At 37.2% G+C, this 19,356-nt stretch overlaps 1 protein-coding gene and 1 long non-coding RNA gene across 4 annotated transcripts in view; one reads left to right on the top strand and one right to left on the bottom strand.

Annotated features, from left to right (window-relative positions):
* The window catches only part of LOC109268359 (uncharacterized), a 30,618-nt gene extending 22,495 nt beyond the window's left edge, over positions 1–8,123 (top strand). The window contains exon 3 of the long non-coding RNA XR_008417219.1: positions 8,014–8,123. This is a non-coding gene — a long non-coding RNA (uncharacterized LOC109268359). The remainder of the gene's footprint in view (positions 1–8,013) is intronic.
* The window catches only part of SNAPC1 (small nuclear RNA activating complex polypeptide 1), a 42,602-nt gene that overhangs the window by 6,810 nt on the left and 16,436 nt on the right, over positions 1–19,356 (bottom strand). For all 3 annotated transcript variants that reach the window (XM_019451608.2, XM_019451605.2, XM_019451606.2), the window contains 3 exons: positions 17,866–17,934; positions 17,054–17,116; positions 7,948–8,098 (listed from right to left, as the gene is read on the bottom strand). In XM_019451608.2, coding sequence (XP_019307153.2) covers positions 7,948–8,098; positions 17,054–17,116; positions 17,866–17,934 — 283 coding nt within the window. The remainder of the gene's footprint in view (positions 1–7,947; positions 8,099–17,053; positions 17,117–17,865; positions 17,935–19,356) is intronic.

Genomic DNA, 19,356 nt, shown 5'->3' with positions numbered 1-19,356 from the left:
CTTCTTCACAACCATATCATTACTATTATTGATGTCCTCCTAGAAATGTGCATGCTATGGTCTAGGATCGGGAACAGATATAGCTGGAGCTTAAATAATACAAATTTAGGTAAATCCAACCAATACACTGAGCAGTTACTTATGTGCCAGACGGCTCTTATAGGAATTGAACCTGAAAAGGCAGATCAGGGCAAATTCTACCCCAAAAGAAATCTTCACCCTGTGATCATTATTCCTGTTAAAGGCACCAATATTCCTTCAGTTGCATTAAGCATCCTTATCTCACCCCTCTCCATCAGCCTCTGTGTTTGGTGACATACCTCTAAATTGCATCTACGTTTGGTTATAGACATTGGTTCTCCTATCTGTTCGTCTGCTTGTCTAATTCCTACCACCACCTGGCCAGATGCTCATTACTCCTAAACAGCCTTTTACTTAGTGTTCCTATTTTCAGTTTGTCCCCACCTACCCACCATACTACTCCCAGATTGATTTTCTTCAGAGAAAACTGGTCATACCACTTTCTTGCTCAGAAGTCTCAGATGACTCCCCACTGCCTACCAAAGTCTGCTGGTTCCACATTTCAGGGCTGGTCACAATGGAATCCTCAACATATTTTTCTACATTAACTCCTCAACCCATCCTTTACACTCCAAGCAAAATGGAGTCACTCTATACTTCCAACTACCCTGACTTTTTTTCATACCAATCCTTCTACTTGTCTTAAGCCTATGAAATTATTGTTACGTTTATTTTATTAAAAATAAAAAATCTCTGAATTTTCCCGATTACTAAAGTAACATATAGTTATCACATAAAATTCAAACATTACAGAAATTTATGGACTTGGAAATTCCCCATGATCCCATCCCTGAGAATTAACCACTGTTAAAAAGCTTCTAGATTTCTTCAATGATATATATTGTGTTTATGTCTACATATATTTTTATGAACAGAAATGCAATCATACTCCTGTTTAAAAAGACATTTTTGGGGCACATGGGTGATTCGGTCAGTTTAGTATCCAACTCTTGATTCTGGCTCAGGTCAATCTCACAGTTGGCAGGATCAAGCCCTGCACTGGACTCCACACTGACAGTGCAGAGCCTGCTTGGGATTCTCTCTCTCTCTCCCTGTCTCTCTACCCCTCCCATGCTTTCTCGTTCTCTCTCTCAAATAAACTTAAAAAAAAAAAAAAAAAAAAAAAGTCTTTAAAATTAAAAAAAATAAAAAAACATTTTCACTAAGCAATGTCTTGATAGATTTTGAACATATTTTCATGTCCGTATACATAGAACTTTCTCTAGCTTTTTAATAACTGCAAAATATTCTTTTATATGGGCTGACAAATTTATATACCCAACTTTTTAATGTTATACATTTGAGTTGTTTAGTACTTGCCATTTCAAATAATCCTGGAGTGAATGTCCTATTTTTGTCACTTGTAAAGGATAAATTCCGAGAAATTAAATTGCTACATTGAAAGACACATACCTTTAAAATTTTGACAGATGATTCCAAACTGCTGTCTGAAAAGGATGTGCCAATTTATACTCCCACTTAAATTCAGATTCTACATCTTCACACATTCACTATCAATGGGTATTCACTTATACTTAACCTTTGCCAATCTAACAAATTATATAAAAATCATATTTTAAATTATATTAATTATTGAGATTAAATATCTCTTCATATGCATGTTGACTGCACTTTGTGAATTGCCTGCTCATCTCCTAAGCCAATTTTTCTACTGAGTGGTGGCCCTTTTGTTACTAATTGGTAAGAGCTCCCTAAAATTAGAAATGTTAACATTATTATATATGCTGCAAGTAGTTTTACAAACTCTTTTGCATTTTATAGAATATAAGGTGTCTCTTGGAAAGAGCATGAAATCAAAAATACCCTTTCACATTAGGGAAATGAATTTTTGATTAAAAAGAAACTATGAAGTAAGCAGATGGACCTCTATTAACATACAGACTAACAAACCACCTCTGCTTCAGAGTATTTACAACACCTTCTGAGCCACTTTCTTTCTCACGGGTTAAATCCTCCCTAATACTTCTAAGTAAATTCAGTAACAAATCTTGGATGTGATAAAGAACCAGTTCTTAAAGTTAATTTCAGAGGTGATGAAAATGTTTCAACTACATTAAGTAATAAAATACAGTTAGTGAAGGAAGTGATATTTCATAAGTTACACCTGCCAAATATTTAAGATGAAAAGAAACTTTCATTGAGATGCGTAGGTGGCTCAGTCAGTTGAGCATCTGACCAGCTCAGGTCATCGACCTCACAGTTCGTAAGTTGGAGCCCCGCATCAGCCTCTGTGCTGTCAGTGCAGATCCCGCTTTATATCCTCTGCCCTCCCCCTTTCTCTGCACCTCCCCCTCTCCCTCTCTTAAAAATAAACATTAAAAAAAAAACACTTTAATTTCTTTCCCATCTTGCACTTGCTTCTCCTTTGTTCCTCAACTACATTAAACACACACACACACACACACACACACACACACACACACACACACACACCCTATTTCACTACCTGTTTTTTTTTAGGGGTTTAAGAAAGCAGCCTGGTCAGCTGACCTCTCTCTGCACTTGTGTGAAGGTTGATTACTAATAAAAAATGCTCCTGCAGCTTTTGAAACCTCAGTTCTCTTTGGTACCTTAGAAGAAAAGTCTTAATCTTCCAGAATTTTTACATATAATCAAACTAATCAGTCTTTATGTCCTCTCATTTGGTTTTGTTTTGGTTGTTGAAGTATTGTTTACATATAACAAGAGTCACCATTTTCAATTACAGGTTTAGGAGTTTGGACAATGCAGTTGTGTGATTACCATACAGAACACTTCTATCACATTGAAAATTTCCCTTGTGCCATTTTGCAGTCAACACCTCCCTCCACCCTCAGTTCCTAGCAACCAGTAATGTTTTCTGCCCCTACAGATTTGCCTTTTCCAGAATGTCTTATATGCCTTTAGTATCTGTCTTCCTTCATGTATTTAGCACCGTATTTAGCACAATGCATATGAGTCACCCATGCTATCACATGTTATCAGTAGTTTCTTTATTCCTGCATAGTATCCACTGGATGCTTACTCCACGGTTGGTTTATCCAATGACCAGTTGAAGATATATAAGCTGTCTACAATCTTTCACAATTATGAATGAAACCATTATAAACTTTTACATACAAATTTTTATGTGAATATATAATTTTTCATTTCTCTTGGGTAAATACCAAGGAGTAGTAGGACTGCTAGGTCATATGGTTAAGTCGTGTGTTTAACTTTATTAGAAGCTGCCAGTCTTCTAAAGTGACTATACACCATTCTGGATTCCCACCAGAAATGTACAAAGGTTCAAACTGTTTTGTGTCCTTATCAGCTTTTGTTATTGCCAATTTTTTTGTTTTGTTTTTTGGTTTTTGTAGCCATTCCAACAGGGAAAATAGAATGTCATTATGCTTTTAATTTGTATTCCTAATAACTATAAGATGTCAAACATCTTTTGATATGTTTATTTGCCATCTATATATTCTTTTCAAAGTGTCTTGCTCAAATCTTTTGCCCATTTTTTAATTGGGTTGTTTGTTTATTATTAAGTTTGGACGGTTCTTTATATATTTGGATACAAGACCTCCATCAGGTCTGTATTTTACAAATATTTTCTCCAGTCTGTAGTCTGGTATTTTCGTTTTCTTAACAGTGTCTTCCAAAGAATTTTAATTTGAGGCAAGTCCAATTTGTCAATTTTTTCCCTTTATGGCTTGTATTTATTATGTCATGTATAAAAGTCTTTGCCCAATCTAAGACCACATTTTCTATGTTTTTGTCTATAAGTTTCATAATTTTAGGTTTTATATTTAGGTCTGTGATCATTTTAAATTAATTTCTGTAAATGATGAGAGGTATGAGTTGAGGGTCTGTTTTTTGCATATGAATATAAAATTGAAGTATGGATCTATTTCTAGGATGTCTTAACCTTGTATGTCTGTCTTTTTGCAGAGAGCACAGTCTTGATTTCTGAAGCTTTACAGTTATTTCTCAAAACTGTTTTGGCTACTCTGGTTTCTCTTCATTTCCCTATATTCTTAAGAATTAGCTTGTTAATTTATAAAAAATAACTCTATTGGAATTCCATTTAAGCTACAGAACAATTTGGGATTAGTTGACTCTTAACGTATAGGGTCTTCTAATCCAGGAAGTCCATATTATCCCTCTATTTGCTTAATTTTTCTGATTTCTTTCATAGTTTTGTAGTTTTCAGCATGCAGATCCTGAACATATGTTGTTACCTATATACCACGGTATTTTGTGTTTTGGGTGTTATTGGGTGTTTTGGGTGTTATACTTTTTAACATTTTTTTTAATTAACAATTATTCCATTGCTAGCACAGAGAAATACTAACCCTGCACCTTGTGACCTCGTTAAACTTATTAGTTCTGGTAGCTACTGTGTAGATTTTTTGAGAGTTTCTGAGTAAGAAATAATTTCATTTGCAAACAGACATAGTATTACTTCCTCCTTTCCAATCTAAATGTCTATTCTTCCTTTTCTTGCCTTACTTCACTGGCTAGGACCTCCAGTATGATGTGTAAGAGGAGCAACAAGCGGTCATCCCTGCCTTGTTTCCAATTTTAGGGGAAAAGTATGGTCTCACCATTAAGTATGATGTTAGTTACAGTTTTTCACAGAAGTCCTTTATCAGGGTGAGGAAGTTCCCTTCTAACGCTAATTTTCCCAGAGCTTTTATCATGAGTAGATGCTGGATTTTGTCAAATATTTTGTCTGTATCTATTGAGATGATTATATAGTCCTTCTCCTTTATTCTGCTAATTTGGTGAATTATGTTGGTTTATTTCCTAAACAAACCAGCCTGATATTCCTAGCATAAACCTTAGTTTGTCCTACCAAATTGTCCTTTTAATATACTGGTGGATTCAACTTGCTAACAGTTTGTAAGGATTTTTACATTTACTTTCATGAGGGATATTGGTCTTTAGTTGTCTTTTCTTATAGTATCAATAAGCTGGTAAGTGTTCTTTCTTGTTTTTTCAGAAAGAACAGGATTGACAGTATTCCTTTCTTAAGTGTTTGCTAGAATTCCCAGCAAAGCCATCTGGGAATTTAATTTTTTAGTAAACATAGAACTACTCAGATTCTCTATTTCTTCTTGTATTGGTTGTGGAAATGTCTTTTAAAAAATATATCCATTTTATCTAAGCTATCTAACTTATTGGCACAAAAGTATTCAGGGACACCTGGGTGGCTCAGTCAGTTCAGTCCAGCTCTTGATTTTAGCTCAGCTCATGATCTCATGGTTTTGGGGATCAAGCCTCACATCAGGCTCTGCCTCATTCCCACTCACACTTTCTCTATCAAAATAAATAAATATTTTTTAAAAAAGGTATTCCCAACTTTTATTTATTGTCCTCTTAATTTCTGTAAGGTCCACAGTAGTATCCCTTACTTTACTAAATTTTTTGTTACTATTTTCTTTTCAGTGAATTCTCTTTAAGATACTTTTAAACATAAAATCAGTCATTTATAAATCATGGTAATTTTATAACCTTTATAAAAAAGCATATCTCACTTCACTCTCCTGCCTAATTACACTAATAGGCCTAGCCCTTCAAGATCAATATTAAATACAATTGTGATACTTCTATATATTACCAACAAACATGAGGTGGCCTTTTGACATACACTTTTTATTTTTTTTATTTATTTATTTTTTAATTTTTTTTTTTAACGTTTATTTATTTTTGAGACAGAGAGAGACAGAGCATGAACGGGGGAGGGTCACAGAGAGCGAGACACAGAATCTGAAACAGGCTCCAGGCTCTGAGCTGTCAGCACAGAGCCCGACGCGGGGCTTGAACTCGCAGACAGGGAAATCATGACCCGAGCCGAAGTCGGCCGCTTAACCGACTGAGCCACTCAGGCGCCCCGACATACACTTTTTAAAACTGAGTTAAAGAAATAACCATCTACTTCTTTTATCTCGAGCAGGGATTGACAAACTATGGACCCAGGCTAAATCTGCCCTACCACCCGTTTTTGTAACACACTTTTTTTGAAACACACTCATTTATTTATATATTGTCTGTAGTTACTTTCACCTTACGATGGCAGAATTGAGTAGATGTGACAGAAATCAGACAGCCCATGAAGCCTAAAATATTTACCCTCTGGCCCTTTACAACAGTTTTGCTGACCCCCTAATTTAGAGGATTCTTCTTTTAATCAAGAATGGATGCTAGATTTTATCAAACATCTTCTTGGGTTAGTGTTATAATGAATTTACATTTTCCTCTTTAACCTATTTATATGGCAAATTATATTGAGATTCCTAATTGCACCATCCCTGCATCCTGGAATGAATGCACCAAGGTGTTTTTTTTCTTTTTTTTTTTAATGTTTATTTTGAGAGAGAGAGCATGTGTGAGTGGGGCTGGGGACAGAGACAGAGGGAGAGACAGAATCCCAAACAGGCTGTCTGCACACAGCCCGACACAGGGCTTGATTCTCTAGAACTATGAAATCATGACCTGAGCCAAAATCAAGAGTTGGACACTTAACCCACTGAGTCACCCAGGTACCCCAGTCAAGTTGTTTTATATCTGGGATTCTTCTGATACATGTAACAGGATTTTTTTATCAGTAATACTTATAAGTGAGATTGGTCTAATAGTTCTCTTCCCAATATCTGCTAGCCTTGTAAAAAAGAACTAAAGAAATCTGCTTTTGAAGTATTTCCTGATTATCCTTAACAAATACGGTATCTGTTCCTCTGAATGTTCAGTGTTCTTCAAGCAACTGTTACTGAACTTAATCATATCTGAACTATGCTAAAGGAATTTAACTTCAATTCCCCTTCTATTGCCTCAGTATAAGAAGGAAAACAATGCTAAAAGGCTGTAACATATTTTCTTATACTGCTCTAGAAGCTGGGAGTGTTTTATACTAGACTGAATATTTACTAATGCTTCTAATGCTTTTTTTTTTCTCCTGAGTCTGCTATGTGTGTATGTATGGTGAATATGTAATACCTAATGTAATTTCTTAAAAATTAAACTATTAAAATGTCATTTCTTTAGGAATCACATACCAAGGTTAATTTTATAGACACACTTTTTTAAAAGAAAAGGTGCATCTTAACTAATGCAGCTAAAGGGAAATACAGTTTATAGAATACATTATTTCACACACAAAAATTACTAATAAAGTATGCTCTGGATAATTCTAGACTGATTCTATAACTATATAGCTACATGACTTTTGGACAAGTTATTTAATCTGTACGGACCTGAACTGAATCTCATCATCTATGAAATGATGAATTTGATGACTCCTAGGGTCCCTTTCAGCAGTAAGATTCTAAGAATCTAAGATAACTAATTTATTTCTTATATTAAATCTCACAAGGTTCTCAAACAAGTGTCTAATCCTTTTTAATAAAGAAAAAATAGGTAAGTTTGATATGATGTAATAGCTTTATTAGCCTCATGTTTATCTTTGTAATTTGTCCAGTTTCCATTGGATGTATTTGTTGTGCAAAATTGTCTAAGGCCATAATTATCACACGACATACATATTTTAAAAGAATAATATAGGTGTGCCTGTGTGGCTCAGTTGGTTAAGTGTCCAACTCTTGATTTCAGCTCAGGTCATGATCTCAGTTTGTGAGTTTGAGCCCTGCATTGGGCTCTGTGCTGACAGCATGGAGCCTGCTTAGGATTCTCTCTCTCCCTTTCCCTCTGTCACTCTTTCTCTCTCTCTCAAAATAAATAAATGAACTTAAAAAAATTTTTAAATAAAGAATTTTTAAAAAATGAAAATAAAATAGGAATATAACTTAAAAAAAATGGTAAGGGGAGGCTTTGAATAAGACCCATTATCCCTTGTTGAGTCTCAAAAAGACTTTAAAAAGTTACCTCTGTTTTTGGAAGACATCTTCCTTCCTGCTGATTTCAATGTTTCTTTATTTCTTTTTTTCCTAGTTGCTTTGATCTGTCCTTGACCAGATGCAGAATCAGAGTCAGAAGAGTCAAGTTTGACTTGACGGTGCCTTCTTGACTTGGATGCCTTGAGAGTGAGAAATCCAATTAACCACAATGAATCACAAAATGAATCCAACTGATGGATAATTTAGGAAAAGAAGCATATACAATCAAAGAGGAGGAAAAATAAAAATCATAAAGTACTTTACCATAATGCTGGCTTAACACTTGTTGCATATATATACTCTTTTATCTTTACAATAGGAAAGCCTCTCTGGAGTGTCATCAGCAACTACTCAAACTGGGTGAAAAATGTAGTTGTTGGGTTAAAATGTAGTTGTAGTTGCATGGCTGGGAAACAGGTGTAAAGGATGAGTACTGTTTTTTACTGTCTAATAACCTATTTTTCCTCTCTTCTAATAACACTTATGTTCCCTAGTTACCACCATATGTTTTGAGTGGAACTACTTTATGCCTGGTTCCAGGTATGTGCCGCTGACCTAGTCAAAAGTTTCACATTCCCATGGCCACTGATTTTGGGCATGTGATCTCTATCATGGCCAGAATAATAAAATGGAGAAATAACTCTCCATTTTAGAGTTCTAGTTAACTATCAGGAAGGAAAATTCTCCCTTTCTATTGAACCTAAAGCTGGCACCACAGCAAAGAGGGCTGTCAGGAAGAACACTTGAAGACAGTAAAAGCAACACAGCAGGTAAGAAATGGAGGGACAGTGCAAGGACATTTTAGTTTCATCAGTCAATGAATTCCCTTACTTGCTTAAGCAGAGTTCTCACAGGAGTTTTCAGTTAATGCCATGTATGCAGTGCAGGTATTAACAATTGTTTAAAAACTATCATGCATTATATGTTAATTGTGTCTCAATAAAGAAAAAATCTGCAGCTATGCTATGACACACTCTATTAACACTTTATGGGAATTATAATTTAATTCTTTAATAACTTTTAAAAAGTATTTCATTATGTCTAAAGATACACATTAAATATCAATTAGCACTATATTATATGGAAACAGTTCTGGTTTAAAACAATTTGGATTAATTAATTTATTGTTCTTCGTTCAACAATATTTTGTACTCAATTTACTGTGAGATACCTATATGTAACACTTAACAAATCTACAGTCACTTTTAACTTTTTTTATTCCTTTTCATTTCTACAACTAGAAAATGATAGTAATTTCCCACAGAATACAGACATTCTTGGATTCATGAAGAAAGGAAAAAATATGGGATTGAGCACATAAGTTTATCAGTGCTCTCTCCTAAAATGCCACTAACATGAAAGTAAGAAGCTAAAAATGAATAAATTCACAAAACAGAGCTAACAGAAAACAATGCAGCTGCTAAAAAAATTTTAGCAGTAGAAACAGTGAGTGGTAGCTGATTGAAGTGAATGAAGAAATTTGAAATCTAACTGCCTATATTGAGGAAGTTACTAGAAAGCAAGCTGATCCAAGTGGATCAGGAATTAGTCATCAGAAATGGGACAACAAAGGGGCGCTTAGGTGGCTCAGTTGGTTAAGTGTCTGACTTTGGCTCAGGTCATGATCTCACACTTCATGAGTTGGAGCCTTGCATCAGGCTCTATGCTGACAGCTTAGAGCCTGGAGCCTGCTTTGCATTCTGTGTCTCCCTCTCTTTCTGCCCCTCCCCTACTCACACTTTGTGTCCCTCTCTCTCTCAAAACTAAATAAACATTAAAAAAAAAAAAAAAAAAAAAAAGAAATGGGACAACAAAAATGGCAGATAGGCTGAAAATCTACAGAAGTAATTGTGTCCTGTTTCCCAACCTCAAAACTCAACAACTGACCTCCTGCAGAAAACAGGAGGCTTGCTCTCTGGAGAGGCTAAGCTGCAGGGTTGAGGAATGGTGTAATAGAAGAAGGGGACAGAGTCTCTCACTGACAACCCAGGAGTTAGGTGAAATCTGCATAAGGAACAGTAAGCCTCTTGAGGGACTCTCTCTGTAGGCTCCCAAAACATTGGCAGCCTGGTTTATTTACCTCTCCTTCCTGCAGACAAGCTGTCTGGTAAAAATGACCAGATCCAAGGAAAAGAAATACTGAGGCTAAAAGTTGTAGCTCTATATGACCACTCTTAAATATGATCTAAGGCTCTTCAAATGTTTCAACAAAGCCACCAAAATGAAAGAGATCAAAATAAACAAAAATAGGAACTCTAGGGAGAAAGGAGGAAACTTCAAAACACTGTAGCATCCTCAAACAGATAAAAGATAAAGACAGTGCCTCCAGAAAAAAATTTTTTTTTAAGTAAGAAAAGATTCAGAGAAGAAAAAAAATCTTAGCAATAAAAAAAGGTCAGCAGAAATAAACAATTCAAATAATGGATCAGAAGACAAAGTTTAGGCAGTCTTCCTGGGAATGGGTTGAAAACAGAAAACAAAAATAAGAAAATGAAAATTCAAGAGAAGAAGCAAGAATGCAGCAAAAATACTATCAAAGAAACAATATAAAAAACTCCTCATAACTGAAGGCTATCAGATTAAAAGAATGCCTGCCCTGAAAGCCAAGGGCAGTGATGGGGAAAAAAAAGACCCACACCAAGTTACATTATCATGAAATTTCAAAATTCCAGGGATAGAAAGTCCTAAAACCTTCCATGATCAAGAATATCAAAAGCTGGAAGACAATAACAAACAACAGTGTCAAAATTCCAAGTAAACACCAGAAAAGATAACTGAAAGAGAAAAAGTTAAAGATGGATTAGGAATTCTGGGGTGGAAGCCGTGGAGCAGGAGACTGCTGGGTTATATGAGCTCTGTAGTAGTATTAGACTTTTTAAACTACATACATGTATTGTGGCGCCTGGGTGGCTCAGTTGGTTAAGCGTCCGAAGTTGGCTCCGGTCATGATCTCACAGTTCATGAGTTGGAGCCCCACGTAGTGCTCTGTGCTGACAGCTCAGAGCCTGGAGCCTGCTTTGGATTCTGTGTCTCCCTCTCTCTCTGCCTCTTCCCTGCTTGCACTCTGTCTCTCTCTCTCAAAAATAAATGTTAAGGGGTGAGAGGGGAAGATGGCGGCGTAGGAGGACGCTGGGCTCACCACGTCATGCTGATCACCCAGATTCCACCTACACCTGCCTAAATAACCCAGAAAACCGCCAAAAGACTAGCAGAATGGATTCTCTGGAGCCAAGCGCAGACAAGAGGCCCACGGAAGGGGGTAAGGAGGGCGGAGAGGCGGTGCGCACTACACGGACTTGTGGGAGGGAGCCGGGGCGGAGGGGCAGCCCGCCGGCCAAGCAGAGCCCCCAAGTCTGGCTGGCAAAAGCGGAGGGGCCGGACGGAGTGTGTTCTGACAGCAAGTGGGACTTGACATCTGGAAGGTTATAAGCTAACAGCTCTGCTCGGAGAGCGGGAAGGCTGGAGGACAACGGGAGGGAGAGTTGTTCAGCCCAGGACAACAGAGCTCAGCTTGGCGGGGAACAAAGGCGCTCACCAGCGCCATCTCCCTCACCTATCCCCCAGCCAAAATCCCAAAGGGAACCAGTTCCTGCCAGGGAATTTGCTTGCACCACACAAACATCCAACGCTGTGCTTCTGCGGATCCATCCCTCCAGCGGCGGGTCTAACTCCCTCCCAGTGCCGCAGGGCCCCTCCCAAAGTGGATCACCGAAGGATAAGCGAGCTGAGCCTGCCCCTCCTGCCCCTGTGCACCTTGCCGATCCACCCAGCTAATACGCCAGATCCCCAGCACCACAAGCCTGGCAGTGTGCAAGTAGCCCAGACAGGCCACGCCACCCAACAGTGAATCCCACCCCAAGGAGAGGGGAAGAGAAGGTACACGCCAGTCTGACTGTGGCCCCAGCAGTGGACTGGGGGCAGACATCAGGTCTGACTGCAACCCTGCCCACCAACACAAGTTATTCAAGACAGCACAGGGGAAGTGCCCCGCAGTTCCGCACCACTCCAGGGACTATCCAAAGTGATGAAACAGAAGAATTCGCCTCAAAAGAAACTCCAGGAAATAGCAACAGCTAACGAACTGATCAAAAACGATTTAAACAATATAACAGAAAGTGAATTTAGAATAATAGTCATAAAATTAATCGCTGGGCTTGAAAACAGTATAGAGGAGAGCAGAGAATCTATTGCTACAGAGATCAAGGGACTAAGGAAAAGTCAGGAGGAGCTAAAAAATGCTATAAATGAACTGCAAAATAAAATGGAGACAACCACGGCTCGGATTGAAGAGGCAGAGGAGAGAATAGGTGAATTAGAAGATAAAATTATGGAAAAAGAGGAAGCTGAGAAAAAGAGATAAAAAAATCCAGGGGATTTTTAGAGGGGAAAATTAGAGAACTAAGTGATGCACTAAAGAGAAATAATATATGCATAATTGGTATCCCAGAGGAGGAAGAGAGGGAAAGGTGCTGAAGGTGTACTTGAAGAAATAATAGCTGAGAACTTCCCTGAACTGGGGAAGGAAAAAGGCATTGAAATCCAAGAGGCACAGAGAACTCCCTTCAGACGTAACTTGAATCAATCTTCTGCACGACATATCATAGTGAAACTGGCAAAATACAAGGATAAAGAGAAAATTCTGAAAGCAGCTAGGGATAAACGTGCTCTAACATATAAAGGGAGACTGATAAGACTCATGACGGATCTCTCTACTGAAACTTGGCAGGCCAGAAAGGAATGGCAGGAGATCTTCAATATGATGAACAGAAAAAATATGCAGCCGAGAATCCTTTGTCCAGCAAGTCTGTCATTTAAAATAGAAGGAGAGATAAAGGTCTTCCCAAACAAACAAAAACTGAAGGAATTCGTCACCACTAAGCCAGCCCTACAAGAGATCCTAAGGGGGATCCTGTGAGACAAACTACCAGAGACATTGCTACAAGCATGAAACCTACAGACAACACAATGAATCTAAACCCATATCTTTCTACAATAACACTGAGCGTAAATGGACTAAATGTGCCAACCAAAAGACATAGGGTATCAGAATGGATTAAAAAAAAAGACCCATGTGTTTGCTGTCTACAAAAGACTCATTTTAGACCTGAGGACACCTTCAGATTGAAAGTGCGGGGATGGAGAACTATCTATCATGCTACTGGAAGTCAAAAGAAAGCTGGAGTAGCCAGACTTATATCAGATAAACTAGACTTTAAAGGCTGTAACAAGAGATGAAGAAGGGCATTATATAATAATTAAAGGGTCTATCCATCAGGAAGAGCTAACAATTATAAATGTCTATGCGCCGAATACGGGAGCCCCCAAATATATAAAACAACTACTCACAAAGATAAGCAACCTTATTGATAAGAATGTGGTAATTGCAGGGGACTTTAACACTTCACTTACAGAAATGGATAGATCATCTAGACACACAGTCAATAAAGAAGCAAGGGCCCTGAATGATACATTGGATCAGATGGACTTGAGATATATAGAACTCTGCATCCCAAAGCAATAGAATATACTTTCTTCTCGAGTGCACATGGAACATTCTCCAAGATAGATCACATACTGGGTCACAAAACAGCCCTTCATAAGTATACAAGAATTGACATCATACCATGCATACTTTCAGACCACAATGCTATGAAGCCTGAAATCAACCACAGGAAAAAGCCTGGAAAACCTCCAAAAGCACGGAGGTTAAAGAACACCCTACTAAAGAATGAATGAGTCCACCAGGCAATTAGAGAAGAAATTTAAAAATATATGGAAACAAACGAAAATGAAAATACAACAATCCAAATGCTTTGGGATGCAGCGAAGGCAGTCCTGAGAGGAAAATACATTGCAATCCAGGCCTATCTCAAGAAACAAGGAAAATCCCAAATACAAAATCTAACAGCACACCTAAAGGAAATAGAAGCAGAACAGCAAAGACAGCCTAAACCCAGCAGAAGAAGAGAAATAATAAAGATCAGAGCAGAAATAAACAATACAGAATCTAAAAAAACTGTAGAGCAGATCAATGAAACCACGAGTTGGTTTTTTGAAAAAATAAACAAAATTGACAAACCTCTAGCCAGGCTTCTCAAAAAGAAAAGGGAGATGACCCAAATAGATAAAATCATGAATGAAAATGGAATTATTACAACCAATCCCCCAGAGATACAAGCAATTATCAGGGAATACTATGAAAAATTATATGCCAACAAACTGGACAACCTGGAAGAAATGGACAAATTCCTAAACACCCACACTCTTCCAAAACTCAATCAGGAGGAAATAGAAAGCTTGAACAGACCCATAACCAGCGAAGAAATTGAATCAGTTATCAAAAATCTCCCAACAAATAAGAGTCCAGGACCAGATGGCTTCCCAGGGGAGTTCTACCAGACGTTTAAACCAGAGATAATACCTATCCTTCTCAAGCTATTCCAAAAAATAGAAAGGGAAGGAAAACTTCCAGACTCATTCTATGAAGCCAGTATTACTTTGATTCCTAAACCAGACAGAGACCCAGTAAAAAAAGAGAACTACAGGCCAATATCCCTGATGAATATGGATGCAAAAATCCTCAATAAGATACTAGCAAATCGAATTCAACAGCATATAAAAAGAATTATTCACCATGATCAAGTGGGATTCATTCCTGGGATGCAGGGCTGGTTCAACATTCGCAAATCAATCAATGTGATACATCACATTAATAAAAGAAAAGATAAGAACCATATGATCCTGTCAATCGATGCAGAAAAGGCCTTTGACAAAATTCAGCAACCTTTCTTAATAAAAACCCTTGAGAAAGTCGGGATAGAAGGAACATACTTAAAGATCATAAAAGCCATTTATGAAAAGCTCACAGCTAACATCATCCTTAATGGGGAAAAACTGAGAGCTTTTTCCCTGAGATCAGGAACAGGATAGGGATGCCCACTCTCACCGCTGTTGTTTAACATAGTGTTGGAAGTTCTAGCATCAGCAATCAGACAACAAAAGGAAATCAAAGGCATCAAAATTGGCAAAGATGAAGTCAAGCTTTCACTTTTTGCAGATAACATGATATTATACATGGAAAATCCGATAGACTCCACCAGAAGTCTGCTAGAACTGACACATGAATTTAGCAAAGTTGCAGGATATAAAATCAATGTACAGAAATCAGTTGCATTCTTAGACACTAATAATGAAGCAACAGAAAGACAAATAAAGAAACTGATCCCATTCACAATTGCACCAAGAAGCATAAAATACCTAGGAATAAATCTAACCAAAGATGTAAAAGATCTGTATGCTGAAAACTATAGAAAGCTTATGAAGGAAATTGAAGAAGATATAAAGAAATGGAAAAACATTCCCTGCTCATGGATTGGAAGAATAAATATTGTCAAAATGTCAATACTACCCAAAGCTATCTACACATTCAATGCAATCCCAATCAAAATTGCACCAGCATTCTTCTCAAAACTAGAACAAGCAATCCTAAAATTCATATGGAACCACAAAAGGCCCCGAATAGCCAAAGTAATTTTGAAGAAGAAGACCAAAGCAGGAGGCATCACAATCCCAGACTTTAGCCTCTACTACAAAGCTGTAATCAAGACAGCATGGTATTGGCATAAAAACAGACACATAGACCAATGGAATAGAATAGAATCCCCAGAACTAGACCCACAAAAGTATGGCCAACTAATCTTTGACAAAGCAGGAAAGAATATCCAATGGAAAAATGACAGTCTCTTTAACAAATGGTGCTGGGAGAACTGGACAGCAACATGCAGAAGATTGAAACTAGACCACTTTCTCACACCATTCACAAAAATAAACTCAAAATGGATAAAGGACCTGAATGTGAGGCAGGAAACCATCAAAACCCTAGAGGAGAAAGCAGGAAAAGATCTCTCTGACCTCAGTTGTAGCAATTTCTTACTTGACACATCCCCAAAGGCAAGGGAATTAAAAGCAAAAATGAACTACTGGGACCTTATGAAGATAAAAAGCTTCTGCACAGCAAAGGAAACAACCAACAAAACTAAAAGGCAACCAAGAGAATGGGAAATGATATTTGTAAATGACATATCAGACAAAGGGCTAGTATCCAAAATCTATTATAAAGAGCTCACCAAACTCCACACCCAAAAAACAAATAACCCAGTGAAGAAATGGGCAGAAAACACGAATAGACACTTCTCTAAAGAAGACATCCAGATGGCCAACAGGCACATGAAAAGATGCTCAATGTCACTCCTCATCAGGGAAATACAAATCAAAACCACACTCAGATATCACCTCACGCCAGTCAGAGTGGCCAAAATGAACAAATCAGGAGACTACAGATGCTGGCGAGGATATGGAGAAACGGGAACCCTCTTGCACTGTTGGTGGGAATGCAAATTGGTGCAGCCACTCTGGAAAACAGTGTGGAGGTTCCTCAAAAAATTAAAAATAGAACTACCCTATGACCCAGCAATAGCACTCCTAGGAATTTACCCAAGGGATACAGGAGTACTGATGCATAGGGGCACTTGTACCCCAATGTTTATAGCAGCACTCTCAACAATAGCCAAATTATGGAAAGAGCCTAAATGTCCATCAACTGATGAATGGATAAAGAAATTGTGGTTTATATACACAATGGAGTACTACAGGGCAATGAGAAAGAACGAAATATGGCCCTTTGTAGCAACATGGATGGAACTGGAGAGTGTGATGCTAAGTGAAATAAGCCATACTGAGAAAGACAGATACCATATGGTTTCACTCTTATGTGGATCCTGAGAAACTTAACAGAAACCCATGGGGGAGGGGAAGGAAAAAAAAAAAAGAGGTTAGAGTGGGAGAGAGCCAAAGCATAAGAGACTCTTAAAAACAGAACAAACTGAGGGTTGATGGGGGGGTGGGAGGGTGGGTGATGGGTATTGAGGAGGGCACCTTTTGGGATGAGCACTGGGTGTTGTATGGAAACCAATTTGACAATAAATTTCATATATTGAAAAAATAAAAAATAAAAAAATAAATGTTAAAAAAATAAAAAAAAAGAAAAAGAAAGAAAGAAAGAAAGAAAGAAAGAAAGAAAGAAAGAAAGAACTTACCTGAACAACAACTGAAAAGGCCTTTGATTTTATTCTCGCTAAGGATTCTGCCCTTTCACATCTCTGGATAAAAAATAAACAAGAAGGAGAAAAAGTTAAAACACATAAACATTAAAAGAAATTATGAATACCCAGGTATTTATCAGAAATAAGATTGGAGATAGAAGATACGGTAAAAAGAAATTAACATTTTTTGGACATACATTGACCAAAGACATATAAACACAGACAACATTCTCATAGCAGGTCCACAACACCATCTCCATAGCTACTGACTGTTGAAATTCAGGATTTAAGGAAGATTATATGAATGAAAGCCTTGGTGATCAGGCCACTCCCTCCTCATCTGCCTCCTCTTCTGCCTATGCCCCAAAATGACTCCTGTCTCATCCACGAAATTGGACGAAAACCCTGGAGGCAGGAAGCAATAAACAGTAGCTAGAGCTCTACACTGGCTGAAAGTAGGACAGGAAGTCAGAAAAGACATATTTCAAAAACCCTACTCTGCCTGTGTAAGGACTAAGAGCACCTTCCACCATCATTCTCCCCTTTCCCTGCAAAAACTCTTAACATCCTCACTCCCAATTTACACTTGTGGTCTTCCACAAGGTTTCCAGGAAAAAACAGACTAACTTTTCATAGAGCTGATGTTTCAGGATTGTCTGAGATAATTATTTTAATACCAAGGGTCATAATACCTGTACACAGAATCACTTGTATACATAATACTTGTATACAGAACCACACAGAAAATGAAAACAAACTAACCAAACTATTGCCCCGCAAACAATCAGATAGTGAATTTCTCTGACCTCTGATTCTTGTGAATTTCCTTCTCTCTTTTCTTCTCCATCTTTAACTTTTGATTTTAAGGATGGATTCTGGAAGAGCACAAAAGTTATATATACACATTTACAATTCAAATTAACTAAAAATCAATTGCAAATAATTTCAGAGCAATGAGAATCATTTATTTTTTTAATTACTGCAAAACTAAACGATCATTTCACCGTATTACTGCACGGTTCACCACCTGACATTAAATTAAGATCAAGGTTAGGTTTCAGAATAGTACTAAAAATCATCAATAAAATGCCTAAATCCTCCTAAGGAAGGAAAACATGCATTTCATATAGTAGTAAGAAAATTGGTTTATTCTCCTTTCCTTCAGGTATTCAGAGGTCTTAGTAATGCTAAGTAGAGAGTTTACTCAAAGAGGGTGCTATAAAAAAAGAAGCAGTATAAAAAAAGGGCAATAAGAAAGTACTCCGATAGATTTTTACATTGATTGCCTAGGTCATTTGTGTAACCCATTTGTAACACTTGAAGTATTCAAACATTCTAAACTGTGCTGTCTCTCATTAAAATAAATGTGGGTAGAGGAAGCAAACTCTTTCCTTCTTCTCAAGACTGTCATCTGATCACTTTCTTTATCTTTTCTAAAATTAAGTTTTGAGCCAAATCCCTTTATATAATGAAAAGCCAAAAACTGGCAACCAATCTTTCTGAAAGACAATATATAAAATAATAATTCCCATCTAGCATTTATGAAAACACTAATACATTATCAGACACATAATAAGTCATCAGAAATTGCTTATGTTTTACTTTTATTTTTTCCTAAAAGTATTTACTAAAATAAGATGGAGTGGTGATTTCAAAGCTAAATTCAGCAAGGCTGGCCATGAGGTTTCCAGGGTAAAAAGTTTCTCTAGGTGAAAAGGTTACTGTGGAATATGGGCAGCTCCAGCGTCAGTATCTGGATCAGAAAACTAAACTGAAAATCTGTAAAACTGTGTAAAACTAAACTGTGCTGATGAGATCTGTAAATGGATAAATCAAGGCAGGCAGAGCATGCCCTCTCACAATGGAAAAAGCCACCACTCAGGTCTAGCAGTCTGTTGCCATGCACAAAAGTGGGACCACTATTACAAACCACTGATTTTTAACAGAAGCTGGATGTCTGGAATTTTAACTGAAGTCCACAAATATTTAAGTGCCAGTAATTATTTTGACATTTTAAAACAATTTTAGGATCAACACTGTGTCAAACAAACCACACCTGTGTGTAGGATTTGGCCCAAAGACCGCCAGTGTGCAACCTCTAGAAAATGCTAAATTATAAAGATTGGAATAAATCTATGGTATACCAAGATTACTTATTCCTCTAAAGTTAGATAGATATTATATATAATGTATGTTATTTAATACGTATTATAGAATTATTATTAATAATTGTGTAAATATATATATATATATAATGACATACAAAATCTGTTTGTAAGGTTAAATAGCATTACATA

This window comes from Panthera pardus, unplaced genomic scaffold, assembly GCF_024362965.1.
Source record: "Panthera pardus isolate Hobbes unplaced genomic scaffold, ASM2436296v1 HiC_scaffold_24, whole genome shotgun sequence".
Lineage (NCBI taxonomy): Eukaryota > Metazoa > Chordata > Mammalia > Carnivora > Felidae > Panthera > Panthera pardus.
Note: the sequence above shows the minus strand (reverse complement) of the source record. Positions and strands in the feature narration are given on the sequence as shown.